The sequence below is a fragment of the Spinacia oleracea genome, chromosome 5, assembly GCF_020520425.1.
Source record: "Spinacia oleracea cultivar Varoflay chromosome 5, BTI_SOV_V1, whole genome shotgun sequence".
Lineage (NCBI taxonomy): Eukaryota > Viridiplantae > Streptophyta > Magnoliopsida > Caryophyllales > Amaranthaceae > Spinacia > Spinacia oleracea.
Genome location: NC_079491.1, coordinates 73,420,959 through 73,444,807, shown reverse-complemented (window position 1 = coordinate 73,444,807; position 23,849 = coordinate 73,420,959). Strand labels below are relative to the sequence as shown.

General features: G+C 37.3%; 1 protein-coding gene and 1 long non-coding RNA gene across 3 annotated transcripts; both read left to right on the top strand.

The window, feature by feature from the left end:
• Nucleotides 1–2,488: 2,488 nt before the first annotated feature.
• Nucleotides 2,489–12,412, top strand: LOC110790408 (protein EARLY FLOWERING 5). 2 transcript variants are annotated; one of them, XM_056828227.1, is made up of 9 exons: nt 2,489–2,861; nt 3,838–3,931; nt 5,701–5,786; nt 8,931–8,980; nt 9,060–9,129; nt 9,390–9,471; nt 9,657–9,985; nt 10,483–11,001; nt 11,931–12,412. In XM_056828227.1, exons 1-9 carry the CDS (start codon nt 2,778–2,780, stop codon nt 12,141–12,143), a joined length of 1,527 nt encoding a protein of 508 aa, XP_056684205.1. In that variant the 5' UTR covers nt 2,489–2,777; the 3' UTR covers nt 12,144–12,412. The 2 variants fall into 2 exon arrangements, with proteins under 2 accessions (XP_056684205.1, XP_021850876.2); XM_021995184.2 differs by having other exon boundaries at nt 2,491–2,861; nt 9,603–9,985.
• Nucleotides 12,413–15,327: 2,915 nt separating this feature from the next.
• Nucleotides 15,328–23,409, top strand: LOC110790406 (uncharacterized). The gene is made up of 4 exons (XR_002533789.2): nt 15,328–15,686; nt 16,722–16,851; nt 20,944–21,031; nt 23,159–23,409. It is a non-coding gene; the product is annotated as an uncharacterized lncRNA (long non-coding RNA).
• Nucleotides 23,410–23,849: the final 440 nt, after the last annotated feature.

Below are 23,849 nucleotides of genomic sequence, written 5' to 3'. Positions count from 1 at the left end.
AACCATTCCTCAGAACATGAGAGATTATGTCTGCTCGTTTGAGAATTAGTTCGCTTTGATGCTAGCTAAACATCGCACCGTAAAAGGAGGCTATAAAAGCAGTTATTGGGCGTTCTATGGATCAAAGTGAGTGTTCACATATTGCAAGAATGGATTGTCCTCCTATCTTTGATAGGATATGGTGTTGTTGTGTAACAAGGCCTCTCGGAGAGTTAGATACTGTGAAAATGCATGGCCGTGCTCAGAATGGTTAAGGCCTAACCTTCTGTAAAAGTTTAACAGTTGAGCTCTGTAATCCGAGAAACACTTCTGGACCTAATAAGGATGGCTTGGATCTTACCTTATGTTTAGTAAGTAACACTAAGCGACAAAGGAATGTGAATGCACACTTGTCTGAATGACAAGTGGGAGACTGAAGGAAATATGTCCTTCACCCAAGGTGCATTAAGTCTAATACCAAGGTTCAGATTAATTGCGAACAATTAATTCAGTGAGATCAAGTGATCGGAACAGCTAGCTGGAGCAATGCTTCCGATCAGTTAGTTCTAATGGATATTAAGCTCACAACTTACTCTTGACTGAACCTACAAGGTCACACCAATGGCATGTAACAGATCACCGGATTAAATGAATCGGAAATTCATTTAATAGCTTTTCGGGAATTAGTTTTGGAAAACGTATTATACAATACGGCCTTGCATTGGAATCGTATATCGTATCGCGAATATTCGTAAGCTGGGCGAAACGAATAATCGTATCGTACGACGGTGATTCGTCGTATACGATACGATAAATAATAGCCGTAAGGTGTTAGTTGCGAATACGAGGAGCATCGGAGCTGCCGGCCCGTCGAGCCAAGCGCGCAAGCGCGCAAGGCCCAACGAGCTCGCGAGCAGGCAGGCCAGCCCGTGGCGTGGCACAAGCGCGCAACAACGCAGCAGCAAGCACCCGAGGCCCACGGCCCAGCTGCTCGGCTGTGCGCGCTGTGGGCTTCGGCCTGCCCACCTTTCTTAATTTGCGCCCGAGGAGTGTCTAGCGCCTCCTTGGCTCGACCACCTTGACGTGTTTCATCCACGAGAGTACGCTCTAAAGAACTAGCCGCCCATTCTTCTCCCTGGTCATCGTACTCATCTATCTCTTGGAAGAGCTCGGCAAAACCCTTGCCATGCGCCGACTCAGTAGAAGAATTTTCCTCGGGAGGAGGCATGGCGACCTCGTCCCGCAGACGCAAACGAGTAGAGTCTGTCGTCTGCTTTGTTCTCGCCATGCCGTCTGCGTGGTATAACAGAATACGACTCTGGGAGGATCGGGAAAGAAGAAACAGGGAGGCGGGTGTATATGCACTCAAAATATAGGCGACACTCGATTATACGGCCTCAACCATGTCAGTCGCTCACCTCCCTCCGACTAATTATTGAAAAAACTATGCATGCAAGAATTGCCAAGGAAAAAAGGAAAAACGTTAGAAGAGCAATAAAACCACATAACTCAAAGTTTTGGCACAAAAAGTGGAATGAGTTTTGATGAAGAACATGTAGAATTTCGCGAAGAACAGGTTGAGTTTCACGAAGAACAAGTTGAGTTTAAGTTGAATATCACGGCCGCCGGAAATCGCTGATGGTGTTGCTTTCTCGCCGGAAATCGCCTATTGCAAAGCTCAGTAAATCAAAGTAAGTGAAAAGTAAAAAAAATGAGGAAATTACCCCTCTATTTATAGAGTGGAAGAATTGAGATTGGTGACACTTGTCACCATCTCCTAAATGGTTCAAATCACATCAAGAATACCACAAGTCAAGCAGAGATATCTGAAAGAGCATTTCTAGAAATACCCTCCTTGAGGGGCAAATGTTGTGGGAAAAATTACCAAGACACTTGGTCTAATCAGAATGCGACACGTGGCGCCTATTTTACCCAGTAAGGGATCCTACGTGGATCATCTTTGCCTACGTGTCATTTCCATAAGCAAATGGAAACCGACATTTGATAGAGAATCCTGGCTATACACTAGTTGGATACCTATTCGTCATCAGCTCATTGAATAAATCCCACATCAGTTACTCTTGTCCTAGACCTGATCAAACGGCGGGCCCAACCGAGCTTGGGCATAAAAAAATAAGCCCGCTATGCCGGACCAAAAATAAGCCCGCTGTGCCGGGCCAAGATTCGGACCAAAAATTTGTGTACAAACCCGCTATTTTCGGGCCTAAAATATCGGGCTTTTCGGGCCATTTTCGTGCCGAGCCAAATTTATAACTAAAAAGTGTGTGTTTCCCAAACCCGCCCAAAAAAATAAAATTTTCGGGCCGGAGCGGACCGGACCGGACCCGGAAACCAGCCGGAAAATTCTGCCCAAACCCGCAAAAATTTCAGTGACTTGTCCATAAACAATCATTAATGTGCTCAACGCTTAAAAATGTTCTTTAACAATTTAAATTTTACTCCGTACTATAGAGACCAAAATACGACTACTACGGAGACAACGGAGGTACCGATTTTTCACCGCAAGTGACCGAGTTATAAAGAATTTTGTTTTTTCTTCCGTGAAAGCGAAAACCCGGACAACTCCCACAAAGGGCTTTTCTCCACTGCGAAGCATCGGAACAACGCTCAACGCCGACGGAGGAGAGAGAAAAAGATAGTCAAACAACTTGTATTGCAGTTCCTCAATTAAATTAGGGTTTCTCATTCCTCACCATTTAGGATTTTTGAAATCCAATCCAAATTAAATCTCGCGGAACCATAAGAAAAGCGGGGAAGTTTTCCACAATTCACCAAAAATGGTAAAGACAACGAAAGGAGGCAAAGTTATGAATCCTACTGATGCTTATCGCAAAGAACTTCGCAAAAAGGAATTGAAAAGGGTTTGATTTTCTCCTCTTTTCCCCTTCAATTTCCATCTATTATCATTTTTGTTTAAAATTCTAGGGTTTGCATTTTGAACTTTCAATTCAATACGTTCTTTTGCGATTTTTTGTGGGTTGAAGGAATTGGTGTATTGCTTATTGTCTCCGTACCTCCAGTTGTTAAATTTAGGTGTTATTTGAACAAATTGGAGAAATGTGTGTTACATTGTTCGTGCTTGAATTAAAGCTAAGTGGTATCACAGATGTAAAACTTTAATTGTTTCAAGATTCAGGAATTTTTTTTTGTTGAAATGTTGATTTGGTTATGGCGTCTGCCACTGAGGAGGAGACTATTGACTTGCAAATTTGAGGGATTTGGATAAGCTGATCACGTGTGTATAAAATTTGAGGGTCGCAAATGTAAGAATTACACTCAGAGTAGAAGAGTGACTATCTTTATTTACCGTTTTTTCACTTGGTTTTTCATTGTTTAACTTTTACATCAGATCATCAAACTCAAACAACTTTGGGAAAATAAGATATGAGAAAATTGATTTTGTTTTTGTAGTAAATACGTAAGGTATGGAATTTTGGAGTTCAAATAATGGCTTATTTTGACTCAAATGTCGATGTATAGAAGTGTGTAGGGTTCTGGAATCTGGACAGAACAAATGTTTTCATCTTTGTCTATTCTTCAGTAGTGGGAGAGAAAGAAATAAATGCGTTTTCTTATGTCTTATGTAGCTAATGGAGGGGCTTTCTGTAGGTGGATCTGACAATAGCTCTGTTAGATATTGTCATCATTCGAACTACAATTAGTTTTAAGTTGTATTAGGTTGAGAATGTTGTCGTGATCATTTAATTGTAGGTTGAGAAATCATATTACGTGATATATTTGACGTTTGTCATTGTACCACTCTCTACATTGAAAGCATTTGTTTAGAGGAAACTTCTTGTTTCTGTATCTTATATGTGTGTTCTTTGACTTGGACAGAACAAGAAAGAGAGAAAAAAGGTTAGGGAGGTGGGTATTTTGAAGAAGGATCCTGATCAGATCAAAGATCAGATTCAAAAATTGGAGACAATGAGTAAGTTGACTCTGCTGAAAATTGTTTGTTTCTCTACATGTTGAATACATTTAGATGGCTGTCATACTGTTGACGTGATATGATTTCTCTTTACTTAAATACATCATTGATTAGTTTGAAATCGTACTTATAACATGTAACAATAGGTGAGAGTTACATTTGTGGTTGTCCCCTTCTTACTTGAGGAAGGAAGATAAGTAGTATAATGTTCTCTCAGGAACCAAGTTATTTTTTATTACCAGAAAAACAATTCAGTCTACAACACAAGAAAAGCTAGAACTCCAAATTTCACAAATTCTTAGAAAGGGATGTGTTTGGGAAAATACCTTCATGTGAGCCCAAAAAGAAGCTTAATACACCACTTGCTCCCATAAAATTTCAAGTGAGGAGTTCTGACCTTGGAAAATCCTCTCATTCCACTCCAACCAATTTATCCACCAAATAGCCAAAAAGAATCCTACCAAACATCACATCAATGAACACCAACAATAGCAAGTAACCTCTGTCAAAGTGTCAATGTAATAATGCGATGGTTAGGGGATGCTAATTGACTAATTGAGCGAGCCAAGATTGAAGCAAGATCGAGCTTAGGGTAGCTCAAGTTGGCTCACATTTGCACAGTAACTCGAGGCGAGCCTCAAGCTTTTTGGAGCTCAAAATTTCTAAGCTTAACTTACCATAAAACTCAACTTGAGTTCAAATTATATCGTCTTCGCCATGTTATAACTATGTTTGTGCTGATTTTTGAGTTTCTCACCAAAATTGTTTTAAATTTTACTTTTTAATTTAAGGTAGATGTTAAACATAATATTTCGAGCACGTTTACAAGCTTTCGAATTGAGCTTTGTTGTGTTAGCTCATGAAAATTTTGAGTGGGGCTCGAATAGTTCACAGCTAGGCTCGCGGACACCCCTAGCCACAGTACAATGCAAGTACAAATGATTAAGTACAAACGATTCCCTGTCTTCTCTCTAGCAAGACATAGCACACATGAGGAGAAAGGTCCTTCTAAGGTCTTTCAGCTTGTAGAGTATCAAAAGTACCGAGCTTTCAAAACCAGAGATACAGTCAGCTTTCACCTACTCCCTCTGTTTCAGTTTAATGGTTACAATTTCCATAAATGGGTGTTTCGAATGTATTGTTACACTTTGATTTATTCTATCTTGGACATATGACCCACATTATTTTATTACTTCTTTATCCACTTTACATTACTAATTCCTTACAACATCAACTACTTACGTTACTTTATTATTTTTTCTTGTAACAATCCACTTTCTTTAATTTACTTTCCAATAATTATCTTGATTTTTGTGAAAAGCAAAGTGTAACCATTAAACCAGAACGGAGAGAATACCCTTTGCACTTCTTATTGTTCTGATGTTGCTTGCAAGTTGTCCAGTCCATTGCTGTCTCAAGTGGAGATGCTTTCGGAAAGAGTGTTGTGTCAAAGTTAAAGAGTAAAAGCAGGTTTTAGGCATTTGGTGGTTGGTTAGGGAGTCCATCATGATGATGGTGATAAGAGTCATTAGACTAAAATAATTAAAGAGTTTTTTAATGTACAGATTGTTTGGTTTACTAGGGTACCCCCATTTTTCTAAATATGTGATTTCAAACTAATTGATGATGCATGCATTTTCACTTCTTATTACTCTGCACTTGCCACTGTAGTTGAGAATTTATTGTTGTGGATATTGTTTGCAATCTTTTATCTGACTAGGCGACTATTCAATTTTGTTCTTTCTTTCCCCCCCAAAAAAATTGCACAGAAGCTGAAGGTGCACTTGATAAGGCAAGAAAGCACAAGAAAAGGCAGCTTGAGGATACTTTAAACCTTGTTATGAAGAAGCGAAAGGTAAGCATATATATGTTTGTCCTTATCATGAGCTATGGCACTTGACTTTGGTGCATGTATGCCTCAAGGTAAATCTTATCTATCTTAGATATTCCTAGAGTTTTCTTTTCTAGGTTGTAACCCCCTTTGTGTCCCTTTTTGTTTTGACCTGAAATGGTTGTCAATTGTCATGCTTAACTAGCCTAATCTAATTCATTATCAGTCACGCATTTATTCCATCAGTTACTCACTGCAACTAAGGGAGTAACAAGTGTAGATATGAATGGTTGGAGACATTGTTGATTCAACGGGGGTTGTATTTATAACAAATGTGTTTCTTCAGATGCGGGGGCTTTTTAGCCATGGCAGTATGACTGTCCCAGTGGGATGGAAGAATTGGAAATGTTAAAAATCTGAAGTGCCATCTTAGCATCCGACTAGCCTTACTTGACCTGAGCACTTGGAAATGGAATGAGGAGCTTTAATAGGTAGTCTACAAAGCAGTTTCATTTTGTGTACCTATGTGAAGTTTTAAATGTGTGAATTTAGTCTTATAGATGAATTGAACCTCAACACTTGCGCTTTTGGTCAGTAGTAGTAGTTTCGAAGTTTGTGTCCTACATGCGAATGATAGATATTGTTTCTTTTTCTCCAGTTTTAAATAGCAAGCGTAGATGCGACTTGTGTTGTGCATCATCTTTAGCCACCTATTGTAGGTAGGTCAATCTGGTACACATGAGCTACACCTAAGGACACACCTCATTTTTCAGATGCGGGGGCATTTAGTTGGGGTTTTCAGGAAAGGGAAAGATTTGTATGATTCCCTTTGTTGTTTGTTTGGTATTTTTTGTCATTCCCTTTACCCTCTTTTCTATTTCACTTACCACCAAACTCCTCTAAAATGAATACTTACCTTCCAAGACTTTTGCATTCCCTTTCCACCCAGAACCACTGACCCCACCAGCCACGATCCCAAACGACTCAGCCAGAACCACCGACCACCACCCAGAACCACCACCACCCAGAACCACCTCCGGCTGAACCAATGACTTCCTCTTCTTTCCTTCACTGCAAACCCGTCGCTTCGCCGGCCAATCTCCGCCGTCAATTCAATCCCCCACCCCTCACCTGCGGCCTACATCACCGCACATAATTTCTAGGATCCCCACCTTCAGCATACCTAAATGTCGATGTTTCTCAGCAAAAGAAAAATAGCGAAGTCTAAGAAGATAATGGAGGAAGACGCAAAGGTGATAGTGGGGATCTACGCTAGAGCTCCGTTGATGCTGTCCCATGGAAAAGGCCGGAAATTGTGAAGGGCGAGAGTTTTTGGATTTTACTTCTGGGATTGTTGTTAATGCCCTTGGTCATGGTGGTCATGTTACCCAAACAACATCTTTCATCAAAGGGTTTTGCTTTTCTTTCTCCCTCTTTCCCTTGTTGATTTCATTCCCTTTACCCCGTGCGAACCAAACGCCAGAGGAAAAATGAGTCTTAACCATAATTTAATGGATTTCTCTTTGTTACATCAGCATGAATGGCTGACAAGGTTGTACATTGGAAAATTTGATTTGGGACTTGGCCTTGGTCCAAATCCAAACCTAAGTCCAAATCCAAACCGAATTTGAACTGAGCCTCCAATGGATCCGAACCAAAATCTGAACTCAATAGTTTGGATCAAAACCAAGTTCTGGTTCAATTATGGGAGGCCGTACTCCATCGCTAGGAGTGGGCTCGCCCAACATATAGGCTTTAAATTCATTGTGGTGCAATTTCGTCAGAAGTTGCAGGTTGGGTTTTATGCTATCGCGGCTTTGATTTGCTACCTATTACCAAGAAGTATAAAGGAAAAAAGAAATGAAAAAGGCGATGTCAAAATAACCGACATACGATAATTTACACTTTATTTTTGACAGATTAGAAACAATAGATCCGGGTAATAGGGATACATGTATTTTTATCCTCCTACACCCGAATACTTGTATAGTACTGAGTATTTTGTATAATTCGATAGAACGTCACGCCTTTTCTTCCTACCTTTCCCCTGTCATCTTGTGGCGCTTTTTCCTTTTGTTAGGGCTGTTTGTTTCATGCAAGAGAAAGGGAAAGAAATCAGAATAAGGGATATAAAGGAAAAGTTACCAAAAAAACCTTCCAAATTCCCTCATGTGTTAACGAGGGGAAATAAATGTAAATTATTTTTGTTTTGTACCAAAGAAAGAAATGCAACCGTCAATAAGACAGCCACCCTTCTAACTGCCTACTCAGACTATCTGTCCTTCACCAGTGCACCATGCCATTACTCCTTATAGCTGCCCCCCTGTGACTGTACTGCATCTTGCTGCTGCCTGAATACGCCACTATAGACAGGTTCTAGTGGTCAAGTTTGAAGTTCGGAACATAAAACCTCCAGATCTGGAGTTCTGTGGTCGAATATAATTATGTAAAGACACGATGCTTTAATGATCTATTGAGCATTCTTCACTCTCTCTCCTTCTAGATCTCTCTTCACTCCAATTTTTGGTTTTTAAGGGGATTTGACAGGGTGGTTGTGAGGACCAACCGACCAAGCGAATCAGTCTTGGTGGTAGGGTTTTGGGTAGAGGCTCATATTTGGTGGCTGTTGGTGGGGTTTGTTGGGTTTAGTTATGTGATGAGGTAGGATAGGGATTTGAGGTTTTCAGATCTTGTTGGGCTATTGGAGGAATGGTGGCGGGATGTTGGTGTCAGGTGTTATTTGGGCTGTTGGTGGCTTGGGTGCTGAAGGGATGCTGGTGAATTTTATAGTCTTGGTCAAACTTCATCATGGTGTAGATGAGTTTGGGGCAATTTAAATCCAAGAGGGAGACGGGACTCATAGTAGAGGAATTAGGGGTGAATTGAAAGTGGAAAATGGGGAACGGTGTGTGAAAAACAGCAATCAAACACTGTAAAAGGGAAATAGGGGCTTTAATTCTCTTTCTCTTTTCTGAAACCCGTGTACCAAACATCCCCTTAATTCTTTACATGCCGTATATTTGCTAGGAGTCTTGCAACATCCCTGTTTGATGTGTAAATGCACCTTTGTTTTGAATTAATCAATACACTAAATCTAATATATGCCAAATTGTTCATAAGTTTGAACCAATGTGAGTTGTTACAATGATGTTTGATTTTGTTTGACAGGAGTATGAAGAAAAAATGAAGGAAAAGGGTGAGGAACCAGTGATGTTCAGGTATTTTACCTTTCATTTTGTTTTTAATAATAGTTGTGTATTAAATTTTTTTTCTCTGAACAAGGTGAATCTGCTGCAGCCATTTGGGACCTGTACAAAGACGGACCTCAGCTGAAGAGGAGGAGAGAGCGAAGCACCCACAACCTGAAGTAAATTATTCTTGATCCTATTTGCTTTTGTAATATTCTGTGTTTCATTTCAAAAGTCTTCTATAGGAGATCTGTTTAACATATTGCCTCTGCTAAAGGATGCACTACCAATTACTCTGAAGTGTGAATGGGAGTTGAATTGGGAAACTAGACATTTATTTTGGACACAGGAAAATTATTATTGACTTGCTAATATTGAACATGTGCCTTACCCCTTATATATTCATGCTTTATATTCGGTTTGTTTGTGTGGCCTACAGGATTCTGTATACTATCATCCCACATTGAATCCCACAGGAGCACCACCCCCTGGAAAGCCTCCTATGTACAAGTCTTCTATAGGTTTGCTTTTCGTTTTCTAACACCCCCCTCTGTCTATCTGGATATGTTTCTTGCTCTACTTATTGTCTACTTGTGTTTACCCCCCCCCCCCCCCCCCCTTTTTTTTTCCTTACATTAAGTTTTAATGACAGGGCCTCGAATTCCCTTGTCTGAAGCTTCCTCGTCAACTGGTACATCATTTGTAGGTCCGGATGGGGGTGAGTTGCCTGCGCTGCCTCCGCCACCTCCTTTGCCAAAAAGTGGTGATCCTGATTCCATTCACGGTACTGATACTGATATACCTGCATCTCTACCTCTTCCACCCCCACCACCAATGCCTCCAAAGCCTTCAGATTCTAACTTGGCATCGGCATTGCCCCCACCTCCACCTCCACCACCTGGACCTCCTCCTGGAGAAAATATTGGAGTTCGTCCTCCACCCCCTCCACCCCATCAACATTCCATTCAGCCACCACCACCGCCACCAGGTACTTCTGGAAGTGAGAGGGATAGCACCACCACAAAAGATACACAGGTAATCCGCATTTGTGAGTTTGACAATGTCTCACTACCCTGCAATTATGCTAAATGTTGTCCCCCCCTCCCTACACTTCCTCCTTTTTGATTGGGGTCCGGGATTGGCGGGGCTGACATATTTGGTCTTCTACGGTTACAATTGAACTTGAATTTGCTTCCTAATCTAGTTGAACATCGTCTTGCTGCCATATTGTTTTTTTAATATTTTTTTTAATACCTTTCTTTTGCTTGAGATTTTATTGACTTTAATTTTACGAATGCTTACGAATAGTTTCAAGTCTCAACAGTGTTTTTATAAAATATCTTTATCAAATCTCAGGAAGGGTAATACTGAAGGAAGAAAGATGTCCTCACAAAGCAACTCTTGATACAAATTAATCCAATTCCTCTGATCTCCCCTATAGAATAATTTGGGAAAGCCCCGCCCCCTTAGTAACAGTGTTTTAACCTGAAATGTAATAAGAAATAATTAATATTGAATGGATATGTGTGCAGGTGCCTAATATGCTCCTCCCTCCACCACCTCCTCCACCTGGATTACCCCCTAAATTTGCAGGGAATCAATCTGGTGTTGAATCTGATGCTAATCAGGAAGTGAGCAACGATCTACCAAAAATGGCCCCACCACCTCCACCACGGCAGCCTCCAGTACCAGGTATGCCAGGACCAATTCTACCTGCATTACAGCCTGATGTGCTACCTCCAGGTATTTCAAGATTCCCTCCACCCCCTCCACCAGACATGAGACAACCATTATCTGTTTCTGGAGTTCTGGGGCAACCTGCACCCCATGGAATGGTACCACTTATGCCAAGGCCACCTTTCGGTCCTCCCCCTGGACCACCTCCTATGATGAGACCTCCTCTTCCTCCAGGTCCGCCACCTATGATGCTACAGGATGATTCATTTGCAATGAGACCAACTGTTCCGCAGAAACCATCTTATGTTAAATCGGCTGCTCCCACAGTTGTAAAGAGGCCTCTAGCTCAGCACACACCAGAGCTCACAGCTATGGTATGTTTACATCTGGCTTGTTTATTCTTTTAACACTTACGGTTACTTAAAATTTTGAACTTTGGGATGTTCTCTGTTTGGCGTCACATCATTTTGGGGTCACCCCCTCCCTCTTCCTTAATCGGATAGAGGTTTGCATGGATTCAATATTATTTATTCTGATTTTCTGTGTTAATATTCAGTTTGAGGATTGTGATGCAGCCGACACTATTTTTCTATTTAGAGAATTTAATTCAGCAATCTAGTTTATTTACTACATCCATAAAGCTCAATTATGTAACGGAAAATTAAAATATGTAATTAGAAAAAAAAAGAAAAGGAATTTCACGATTTCAGCTGTTGAGCATAAAGCTTTTCCTTTGGGGCAATTATGACTTGATGAGCGGAAAGCCGTAAAGCTTTTAGACATATTAGATTTGCAGTTGTAGTTTATGGAATGTATGATATCTGACCCTAGGCAATTTTTAGGGAAAAGAAAAACATATTTGTTCTTAAAACATGATGGCTTATGGGCAGTCTGATAGGATGGGATATACAGATAACGCTGTTGTCAGACAGGTTAGATTTGCAAATACAGCACGTGAATTTTTTGATACGGAGTATCTTAATTGGTGGAAAATTCTGAGAAAGCAAATTGATTTGTATTATGGCAAATACTATTGAAGTTATTTATCTTTCAAACTTTTTATGCATTTGGAAAGCATAATACTATTGGTTTTATATCACTTTTGTGGATGATCATATATTTTGTTTTTGATAAAATTGTGGATGATCATATAATAGTATATAATCTGTTGGGTAACTAAGTTAACTTTTTGAAAAGGTACCATCTAATCTGTATTATCAATATACCTAATTGTATGATACTTCGTATATTATTTTTGGTACATGTTAAGATATTACTCATTTTTATGATGACGTGGCCACAGATTCCCGCTTCTGTACGTGTGAGAAGACAGTCTGCTCTTCCAAAACCAAAACCAAAAGCGGCAACAAATGCAGCTATCTCTCAGCAGCCAATGGCTTCTGCTCCAAAACCAGAATCAGTAGCAACCACATCAGCACCAAAAGCACAGAGCATCGATGATTCATATACGGCTTTCTTGGAGGACATGAAAGCACTTGGTGCTCTTGATAGCTGACTTAAATATTATTGCAAGGGATTTATAATAGTCTTAATCCCGGGCTCGTGGCAGGTTAATTTGGGTCCTCTCTTGGTTAGCTGTATTTAAAAATTAAGCTTCTGAAGCAATCTAATGTATTAGTATTACACCAGTGTATGCTGAGATTTGAGGTTCTAATTTTTGGTGTAATTTTGCGCCAAACAGATCCTTGCCTATAGAGAGAGGTTCTAAAATGGAACAAATGTTCACATCCCATAACAAGATAATTTTGATTCCAGTTCTCGTCACATTTTGTGTAGGTTTTTTTTTTTTGGCAATTGATTGATGGTTGTCCAAGTCAAATCTTAGATTTCGGCTTCGGCTTTGGCTTTGCCTTCATGATGCTTGTTTCAGTTATAAATTCAGATTATGGCATTGGCTGATTGGCCCTTGGCTATCCGGCCTATCCCTACATGAGTGTTGGTTACTTCCCTCGGCTGTCTATAAATCTTATGGGGAAGAGTTTAAATTTTAATTTCGTATTTTGAATTAGAAAATTTTAGTATTTACTACCTTAAAAATACACCACTATTGTGTTTATTACTTTATGAAATTTTTATTCTAAATTACTACCTTAAACTTTCAATATTTTTTAATTTACTACCACTTTACAGTTTTCTCATTTTAAAATTAAGATATCTCTTTCGTTTCTTAATCATTTAAAGTGATTTAAAGTTCATTATTTTCCTTTTTCTATAAGGATTTCATTGAAAATGACATTTCAAAACAATTTGTTTGATAATTCATTAACATTTTAAAAATTTACAAAATAATATTTAATTAGTTTTACTTTGTACAAAATGTTAAAAGTAAAAGTGGGTTTTGAATCATTTAAAATGATTAAGAAACGAAAGAGATATCTCAATTTTAAAATGAGAAAACTGTAAAGTGGTAGTAAAAACAACAAATTTGGAACTTTAAGGTAGTAATTTAAAATAAAATTTTCATAAGGTAGTAAATACAAAAGTGGTGTATTTTTAAGGTAGTAAATACCAAAATTTCCTTTGAATTAATACTCCTTACATTTACTTTTGTGATAGAAGTTCGTGTTTTATTAGGCCAGTAATTTTCTTCGGTTGGTACTCCATCCGTTCCGGAATATTCGCGTTATTTTGAATAGACACGCTTGTCAATGCACACTTTGACCACCAATATCTTTAACTACATCTTATAAAAACTTATAAAATATTAATATATATTAAGATGAAGCCAACAATATATTATACTAACATTTTTTTTCATACACTAGAAATAAAATAGGGTTAAAGTGAATTATATAAATAGTGTAAAAAGTCAAAACGGTGCGAGTCTTTCGGAACTGAGAGAGTACTTGTTTATATAGTAGTAATTGAGTGTGTTTTGTGCATTTTGGGTCGTAGGGCAGATAAATGGGTGAGATTCGTGTTCTTATCGACATTAAACGAATCGGAAAACCTATGAGGTTTTGATCCTAACCTAATATGAATTTAAGTAGCTGAAATACTTGACTTAGCTAAGTGAGGTCCATCTAGTTAATCTCCTTGATTGGAAATATGTGGAAGGGACATTTTCGTAAATATCAACAAAATAAATTGTCGGAATATTAAATATACAATATTTTTATAAGAATAATTCCTTTATAGTCCCTCGCGTTTTATTTACTTGCATCATTTGCACGGGCACACAATTTTAGCCTTTTAGGTGATCCGTGCAAGAATAACATTAAATGACGCAAGTGAGAATGATTTATTGTAAAAACTACACGTGGGGTGAATAAACACCTGTGAGGGGGTCGAAAAAGCACGAGGCTAATGCATGACCTCGTCCCTCGTGGGTGTGACGATTCTTTTTATTCAATCAAGTGTAATTGGATTCCCTGTGAGTATACACCCAATTGACTAGTAATATAGGAGTTGCCATTCAGTTTTTAACGACAATGAGAAAAACTGACAAAACCCGGTTATCGTGACATAAAGGAAGTGCAATTATGTTTGACCACGACGGCCGTAGGTTCCCTTGTGATCCCTGGTGTGGGGATCTCTCAATATACACCCGCAAGGTAGAGATTGAGGGTTCGGGGGACTGTAACTACCGAGAGGAGTACTTCGCTCGTCGATAACTCCAGAGGCAGGATATCCTTACTAGCTCAGCATAAATAATTGAAGGGACATGCGTTAACTATTAAACTAATATGAGTTGATTTTAGCAATATGCAACATATAATACTAATTCGATCGTGATTATCTGATTTAAATAGCATTAAGGGACCTAGCATGATAATCCGATTTCCCAAAAATATCATATTTGTTAGGCGTGATAGAACAATCAGATTTAGTTAGTTTAACAGTTCATAAAAAGGGCGAGGAAAGCAGTTAAATCATCGAAAAGGGACACATTACGACGCACCCTTGAGAGGCACTAGTAGAAAAAACCCTTGTTGCAACCCCCTTGTTGCAGCGTACAAGTATTAATACGCTTAAACAACCAGTCGGTCAACGCGGGTCAAACCCTTTAAAGGGTTGTTATAGCGTACAAATTAATTGCCCCCTGCAAAAGAGATTTTTGCAGCGTACATAATAAAAGCCCCCTGCAATAGGCCTTTTATTTTGCAGCGTACATGGTAAAAGCCCCCTGCAATAACACATTTGTAAATTTTTTTCGCTGCAACTTTAACTCCAGACCAAACATTTCTATCTCAAACCTCATACCAATTTCGCAGCGAATATCCCACTCTCAGTACTCCCTTCTTCTTCTCTCGGCTTACCCTGCTTCTCGCCGGTGGTTCTCACCAGTGGTCGTCGCCGCTGGGTCTCGCCCGTCGCCGGTGGTACTCCAGCAAGAGTCTATTTAATTTCCTCGCCTCTCACCGGTGGTTCCCTACTCGAAAAAACAACCGGCGAAGTCATTCCCTGCTCGGAAAACTAAGCTATATCCAGACTCTATCTCCTCCTATAGTTCGTTTGTCTTTGCTATCTCAATTCGTAAGAAACGTCGTCGATTGCACAGGTATATTTCTAATCTATTCGTCAATTAACATGTCTGTGGTGTTGGGGTTTGTGTATGGTTCAAATCGCCAGATCTGGAGTTGATTTAGCAATTTTTTGTATGTTGGTGTATACCTATTATTTTTGGTCCATTTCGTTAATTGTTTGGGGGAAATGATTGGTATTTTTTAGGGTTTGTTCGAATGATTGAGTTTTTTTAGGGTCTGTTCGAATGATTGGGTTTTTTTTGGGTTTGTTAAGTATAAGATACTTCCAAATGATTTTTTTGGGGTTTTAATCATAGATGCACGATCGTGATTTGTGGAAATGTGTTCTGTGTAATATTTGTTCTGTCCAGTTCGTTTGAGAGTTGTTGATTTAATCTAATTTTTGTAGGACGATTTGATCTAGTTTTTGTTTTCTTTTACTGAATTTCGTGACAGATTGGTACAATTGTGTGAAATTGGCAGAAGATTTGTGGGTTGAGACAGCAATGGGTGGATCCCTTATTTATGAGGATAGCAAATTTGCTAATATTGGCAATATCGCAGTATGAAGGGTAAGAGGTCATAATTTTCCTGTATTTCAGTTTTAATGTTTCTTCTTTCACTTGCCTTCTCTGAGCTTACCACATTGCTTGTTTTAATGTTTTAATTTAATTTCCTACTGAGAATGGTGCTTTTATCTTTTGGCTTTCCGATGGGATAGTGTAGTTTAGGTTCGACTAATCTTGCTAATAGTAGGTTGGGTTATTTGAGGACAATAATTCATAGGTTGATATGAATGGATATTATACTTGTTAGAGTTGGTACAACTAACTATTTTGTGGGCCTTATTTCTTGAGGATTTTGCTTAAACCATGAAATTCGAGTGTTGAATATGTAAACTTTGAGGGAGGTTTTGCTTCATTTTTTAGAATTTTCACCTTTTTACATCCGATTTTGCTTGATTTGATTAAAAAAAAAGACTAAGATTAATAATGGGGCTTTTTAATACAATTTTGAGTGCTTTAAGTTTGTATTTGGATCTTGGGTTGTGCTTGTAATTGGTTACTACTTCATCTCGTTTCAGCCTATCTGATGTAAGGTTTTCCTCTAAATTTCTCAACTTCTTAATTTTCTGCCAATCTTATTCAACTTTTCGATGTTTTTCTAAATAAAATTCTGGTTTTTTTTTATATAAATTGTGTATTGATATTATGTGATTTGGTTAGGAATGTTTTGCAAAATGTTATGCTATTTTCTGTGTATTGCTAAATAAAATGCTGGTTTTTTTTTATAAACTTTGTGTATTGATATTATGTGATTAGGTTATATGAGTTCTGCAAAATGTTATGGTAATTAGTTGTTCTGAAGTCTCCATGCAGCTATTTTGAACAGAACCGGATTCTATATAATGTATTTTTTCTGTTCATAAAGAAGTTTCATTTTTTTTTCTGTTCATTGTTGTTGGTTACTACTTCATTTCTCTCTTCTAAAACGTTCCAGTTTTAAATTAAGGTTTAGAGATTTATGTATATGTTGCTGATAATTTGATTAATTTAGTTTTAATTGTTGAATTTGGGGGGGGGGGGGGGGGGGGGGGGATTTTGTAGGTGGCACAAGCACAAGTTGCGAGATCAAGCCAGGAAGCGCAGGAATGTATGGCGATGGAGAGATGGATTGATTTGGCATCCCTAATTTTGACGTCTGCGGATTTGGTTTTCTCTAAGGTTGCTGAGAAAGGTAGCTCCTCTGTTGGTTTCGTCTTTTGGAATTTCATCGGTTTCTTGATAAAGTATTATTTTATTTAGTCTTGTTTGTGCTCAGTTTGATGGAGCATATGAAGTCGCTAAAGATAAACTTTTGTGGAATTTGACTCTTTTTTTTTTGAGGTGTTTGTGAGCTAGTGGTTGTGTTTGGATTAAACTTATGCTGGGTTAACTTGGATAGATATGAAAACTTAGCTTTGTACTTTGTAGAGTACGATGTGGTGCCTGATCATTATGGTCATTAGTTCTTTGATTGGTGTAGATATCAATTAGCTTTTTTTATTATAGAATCGGTCAAATTCTGGATTAATAATTTGTTATAGCTCCTGCAGTGTTAGGCTCTGTTATCCAATATCCTATTATCTTTCCTTACTCATGTCTACCGAACACCTCCAAGTAGGATTCTGCACCGGTGTTGGATACTTCAGAGCTCTAACACCTCTCAGTATCGCTAGATTGTTTCTTTTCAGTTCCACTATGTCCCCATGAGGAAAGCTTTTAAAGTGCAGAATTATAGTCAATAGTATGTGTTAAATGTTTTCGTGCTACAGTTTGTGTGTTAATACAGGCTGAAAGTAGTTTCTGATATTCTGCTTGATGTGTGGCGTCTGAGGAAGACCCTTTCTAGTTATAGCCTTATAGGTTCCTTACCCATTGTAGTTGTAAGAGCTTAACTGGTACAATTGACCAGGGTAACAACTAACAAATCTGCCTTTTATTGTACGCAATATCTTTTAGCGTATGTTTATTTTGTATGCGGTTGTAAGAATAAAGGCTCTGATTGTCAATATCCTGAAACTGTTTGCCTGTTCGGGAATTTGGTCCATATCATACTAATATTCCTGTTATCTTGCTAGAGTGAGTCAATATTAGGTTTAGCTATCGGTATTAAACCATGTGATCTTTGAGGCATGTATCATTTAGAAACATGTGGAAGTAGTTGTTCTTGTCAACTATGATTTTAAAGGTAGGGTTTCACGGAAAATGAATTGCAGAGTCTTCTTAGGACAGGCTAGCATCTTCCGTAGATGCCATCTTCAAGGTCGTAAGTTAGTTGTTATTTTAAGAGACTGCTAACTGATTTCACCAATACCGACCTCACTTCTCAAGAATCTGCCTTTTGAGTTTGGATTGGGTAGGATTTGTTTCCTTACAATGAGTTACTCTTATTCTTCTTTTACCACAGATACTGAGTGCATCTACACTGTAATTTGCAACCTTGTCAGGAAGTCTGAAAATCCAGAGGAGATTTTGGAGATTGTGAAGCTTATATCTGCTAAAATTATTCAACATCCTAATGAGAAGCCTACTCTGCGACTAAAGATGTACATATATTGCTTTCCAACCCCTCCCCCCTTTATCTTATGAAAGTGGGCAGAGTTTCTCATTAAGGAATAGACTTTGGAAGTTCATTAAATCTGACGTTTGATGGATTTTCACTGCCAAATTTTGTCAACGTGCTTGTGAAGTTTTGTTTTGGTATCTGAACAGAAATTGTCTGCATTGTTTGAGTAGGTATCTGAGGTGAAAGGTGATGATGTGATTTGCCTGATCAACAATTCTGCAACATTGGATGGCACTCTTTTCACTTTGCATGCTTCTCAAGTTCGTATAGATATGCCCACTTTGTCAGAGAAGGACAAGGAGGTGTGTAATCTGTGTTAATTTTGCTCTGAGAGTGTTTTTATCATGCATTTTCCTGTTCATATGAAGTATAATTTAATGATGAGAGCTTTGTATCCTTGTCCATATCAATTTTTTTTGGGAGTACTTTTCCGTTGTGAAAAATCTTACCATATCAAGTTGGAAGATGTTTGTTGTTTTTCTTGGAGCACCTTTTCTAGTGAAGCCTTTTTCCACTTTCTGCAAGTAAATCAATTTTCTACAAGTTTCTGAGTGTTGATTCCCCTGCCATGTTAGCATCGTTAATGATATGGTAATATTGATGAAACTGATCGATGTATATAAGTTTGAGTATGCAATGATGTATTAAATCCTTCCCTGATACAAGGCTGAGAAATTTTGTGGTTGGAGACATGATGCTTGAGTCCCATGACCTTAAATAATTTGATGTAACAGGTCAAGTTATCATGGACATGGATTGTGTTTAATTTAAAAAGTGAAAATGCAAGAGATCAGCCTTGTAGGGTGTTTTCTTGTGGTTTTTCTTTGGTGGGTAGGGTCTGTTGATAATTGATTTAAACTACAGTGGAAGGTTGGGAGGGAGGCCAAAGATGAATTGGATAGAGAGAGCTAAGAATGACATGAAGAAAGTTGATTTGCAAGAATATGTAGCAACAAATCGAAGCAAATGGAGGAGGAGGATCTTTCATAGATGAGAGATTGATTTTTGGCTTCATGCAACCAACCCCATCCTTTTGGGATTAAGGCTTTGATTTTCTGTTTTTGTTGATTTTTTTTTCTGAATTATGGCGTCCGCTTGGGAAGTATTTGAAGTACAAGCTGGTTTCCTGTAAAATATGATTTGGAGGTTGTAGCTCTAAAGTCTAGATAAACTAATTCACTGAATTGACAATCGGAATTTATTCAATTGATATGAAATTAATCAGGCAGCAGGCTTTTATAATATATATATATATATATATATATATATATATATATATATATATATATATATATATATATATATATATATATATATATATATATATATATATATATAAGTAAAACAAAAAAAGAAAAAGAAATAAATGTAACAACATGTGAAGCAAAGCGTCGAAAAAAGAAATCTTTGACGCCCCATCCCGGGCATTGAAACTCTCTGCCTGCCAAATTTTGCCCAGAAGTGCTCGTCATTTTATCCGCATATAACGGAAAAATAACGAACACTTGGGGGGTACAGCACGTATTCAGATATGCGTACTGAAAAATAGCCGTACAAAAAAAAACAAAAAAAAACAAAACAAAAAAACACATGGAATTTCATTTTTATGTGCAGATACACGGCTTACGGCAAAAACAGCAGATTAAAATAATGATAAAACTTCACTCATTTCACCGATCAAATAATATGTTTCCACCTCAGAAAATATCTATTAAATTCGGCATCCTAGAATTTATTCTAGCTAGAACTACGCGCGACCTGATTCAAAGTTAAAATTACTTAACAAAGATACGTAGGCAATCCTATTTACGGATTCGGTCCAATCAAGTAAAAATATATATATACGTTGTGCAAAAGTGTTAGACATGAGCAAATATATAAAAAATGAAAAAAGAGGAGAAGCAAAAAGTGAAAGTAAAAATAAAATACGCCTTTATTAAAAAATGATAAGAAGGAAAACAAAAGTGCTAAGGAATGAAAAACAAACACAACTGAAATAAATAAAGGGCACCTACACCCTAGCAAGAACTACACTACTCTAGTTCTTCCGGATCATCAAATAAAGTCTTGTAGAGCGCAATGTTCGCGGTGAGAAGGACACTTTGCGTGAGAAACGTGAGAAGTAATCTAGGCCACCCGATCAATAAAATCCGACCATCCGTTTGCTGCAAAATTTAGTACTAGAGTCCAGCGTAAGTCACAATTCCACGTGAGTCACAATTCCACTTCTCGATATTTCAAACAAGACCGAAATAAAAACATCAAAAGTAAAAACATACTCCTTTTAAGTTTTAACTCCTGTCTTCAACCTCCATACCTCAACCCTCTCTCTTGTTTTATGATGATTGTTTTAAGATGATCTTGCATGGAGTATGTGATGATTGAGAACTTCATACTTATTTCTTATTTTAGTTTGTTGGCTTCAGCTTACTAAAATTTATGTACTTTAAGGTTTTTGCTGCAATTTTCCTATTCTTCTTATCCAAATAAACAACTTGTTGATGCTCACGTTTGTCTTAAAAAATCACCATGATACAGAAGCTGATTTCTTGATCCAAAAGGAGTAAATCCATTTGTAACTTGGTTCTTTAGCTGCTTTTGACTTTGTTCTGCATGTACTTGGTTGTCTGTACCTGTGGTTTATATAAGTGAATCAACCTGCCAATTTCCTGTTCTAACCTTATCTATATGTGTGTTTTTTTTTGGGTGGGAATTTATTAGTTTATGCAGATGGAAGATCTGTCTTGACATTCTATAAAACCAATGGAGTCCCATATATGATGTTGCTGCTATCCTAACGTCAATTCAGGTAACAAGTTAGCCTTGAGGAATTTCTTGGGATTTTAGGCACATATTTATAATTAGTATCTCTTGTTTATAGTAGTAATTAGTATCTTCTTTTACATGCTTGTGATTCACTGAAGAGTTCATTTTGATCCATGTTGAGAAAGAGCAAAAAAGTGTGTTGAAATGGTTTTATTCAATAAATATTTAAAGAGCTATAGGAGAGTTTCATCTTTTGAATCCTCGTTCTATCTAGTGCTTTAAGGAACTCCAAGTATAGAGAGGTGTTCTTTTATTCTTATTACATGATTAATATGCATAGTTTTAACTTTCTAAAACTCATTCCAATCTATTTATATACATTTAAGGCTCATTGGGTTGTTATAGGTCATGTTTAGAGCTAAAATGACATTTACGCTCCCAACTTTGAACTAAAGAAACTAAGGACTCATTTTATTCTTATTACATGATTAATATGCATAGTTATAACTTTCTAAAACTCATTCCAATCTATGTAAGCACTTTTAAGGCTCATTGAGTCGTTAGAGGTCATATTTAGAGCTAAAACGACATTTTCACTCCCAACTTTGAACTAAAGGTCCTAAGGACTCATTTTATTCTTATTACATGATTAATATGCATAGTTTTAACTTTCTAAAACTTATTCCAATCTATGTATGCACATTTAAGGCTCATTGAGTCGTTATAGGTCATATTTAGAGCTAAAACGACATTTCCGCTCCCAACTTTTAACTAAAGAACCTAAGGACTATTTGATTCTTATTACATGATTAATATGCATAGCTTTAACTTTCTAAAACTCATTTGAATCTATTTATGCACATTTAAGGCTCATTGGATCGTTATAGGTCATATTTAGAGCTAAAACGACATTTTCGCTCCCAAACTTTGAACTAAAGATCCTAAGGACTCATTTTATTCTTATTACATGATTAATGTGCATAGTTTGAACTTTCTAAAACTCATTCCAATCTATGTAAGCACATTTAAGGATAATTGAGTCGTTATAGGTAATATTTAGAGCTAAAATGACATTTCCGCTCCCCAACTTTGAACTAAAGAACCTAAGTACTCATTTTATTCTTATTACATGATTAATATGCTTAGTTTGAAGTTTCCAAAACACATTTCAATCTACTTATGCACATTTAAGGCTTGTTTGGTCGTTATAGGTCATATTTAGGCTAAAATGAGCATTTTCGCTCCCAAATTTTAAATAAAGAACCTAAGGACTCATTTTAAACTTACTAAGTGTTTTATATGCTTAGTTTTGACTTTCTAAGACTCATACCAATCTATTTATGCACATTTAAAGCTCATTGGGCCGTTATATGTCATATTTAGCATAAAATGACATTTTCGCTCCCAACTTTGAACTAAAGAACTTAAGGACTTATTTTAAACTTATTACATGATTAGTATGTTTAGTTTTAAGTTTCCAAGACTTATTCCAATCTACTTATGCACATTTAAGGATTGTTTGGTCGTTATAGGTCATATTTAGGCTTAAATGAGACATTTTCGCTCCCAAATTTGAACTAAAGAACCTAAGAACTCATTTTATACTTATTATACATTTAATATGCATAGTTTTAACTTTCTAAGACTCATTCGAATCTATTAATGAACATTTAAGGCTAATTGGTTCGTTATAGGTCATATTTAGGCTAAAATGATATTTTCGCTCCCAAATTTGAACTAAAAAACCTAAGGACTTATTTTAAACCTTTTACATGATTAATATGCTTAGTTTGAAGTTTCCAAGACTTATTCCAATCTATTTATGCACATTTAAGGTTTGTTTGGTCGTTATTGGCCATATTTAGGCTAAAATAAGCATTTTCTCTCCCAAATTTGAAATAAAGAACTTAAGGACTCATTTTAAACTTATTAATGTTTTACATGCTTAGGCATAACTTTCTATGACTCATTCCAATCTATTTATGCACATTTAAGGCTAATTGGGCCGTTATAGGTCATATTTAGCCTAAAATGACATTTTCGCTCCCAACTTTGAACTAAAGAACCTAAGGACTCATTTTAAACTTAGTATATGGTTATTACGTTTATTTTTAAGTTTCCAAGACTTATTCCAATAAACTTATACATATCAAATTTTTGTTTTTGTAAGGTCTATACTCCGAGGACTGCGCCTTATGCTAGTGAGGAAATTGATGTGGTTCGTGAGCAATGGGCGAAGTTTTTTTACCAGCAAGTATTTATTATTGACCTGAGGAAGCTTGATCGATTTGGTTTAGATGTATAGAACAATCTTTTATGTTAAAATGCATGCGTACGTTGAAATTGGAACGTATGTATATTTAAATGTATTAGTACGTGCACTTTGGTTTTGGAATATATACAAAACTACAGTTATTGCTTATATATTTGTTATACAGGTTGCGATATTCTATTATTGTTATGAAAGGTTTCTATTATTTGGTGCAAAATCCCTAAACAAAATCAGAATTTTCCCGCCAAAAGTGCTTTGTTGCAGCGTACATATATATGTGTACGCTGCAACAAGGGTGTAAATTTTGGCAAATTTTCAGACTTGTTGCAGCGTACAAATAGATGTACCCTGCAACAAGTGGAGTTTTTTGCAGTGTACACTTCTTTGTACGCTGCAACAAGTCAATATTTTTGCCAAAATTTTGACACTTGTTGCAGCGTACATGCATATGTACGCTGCAAAAAAGTACTTTTTGCAGCGAACATTGTACGCTGCAACAAGTTCAGACTTGTTGCAGGCCCCCCAGTTGCAGCATACGATGTACGCTGCAACAGGGGTCTAAAAGCCCGCTGCAATAAGAGTTTTTTCT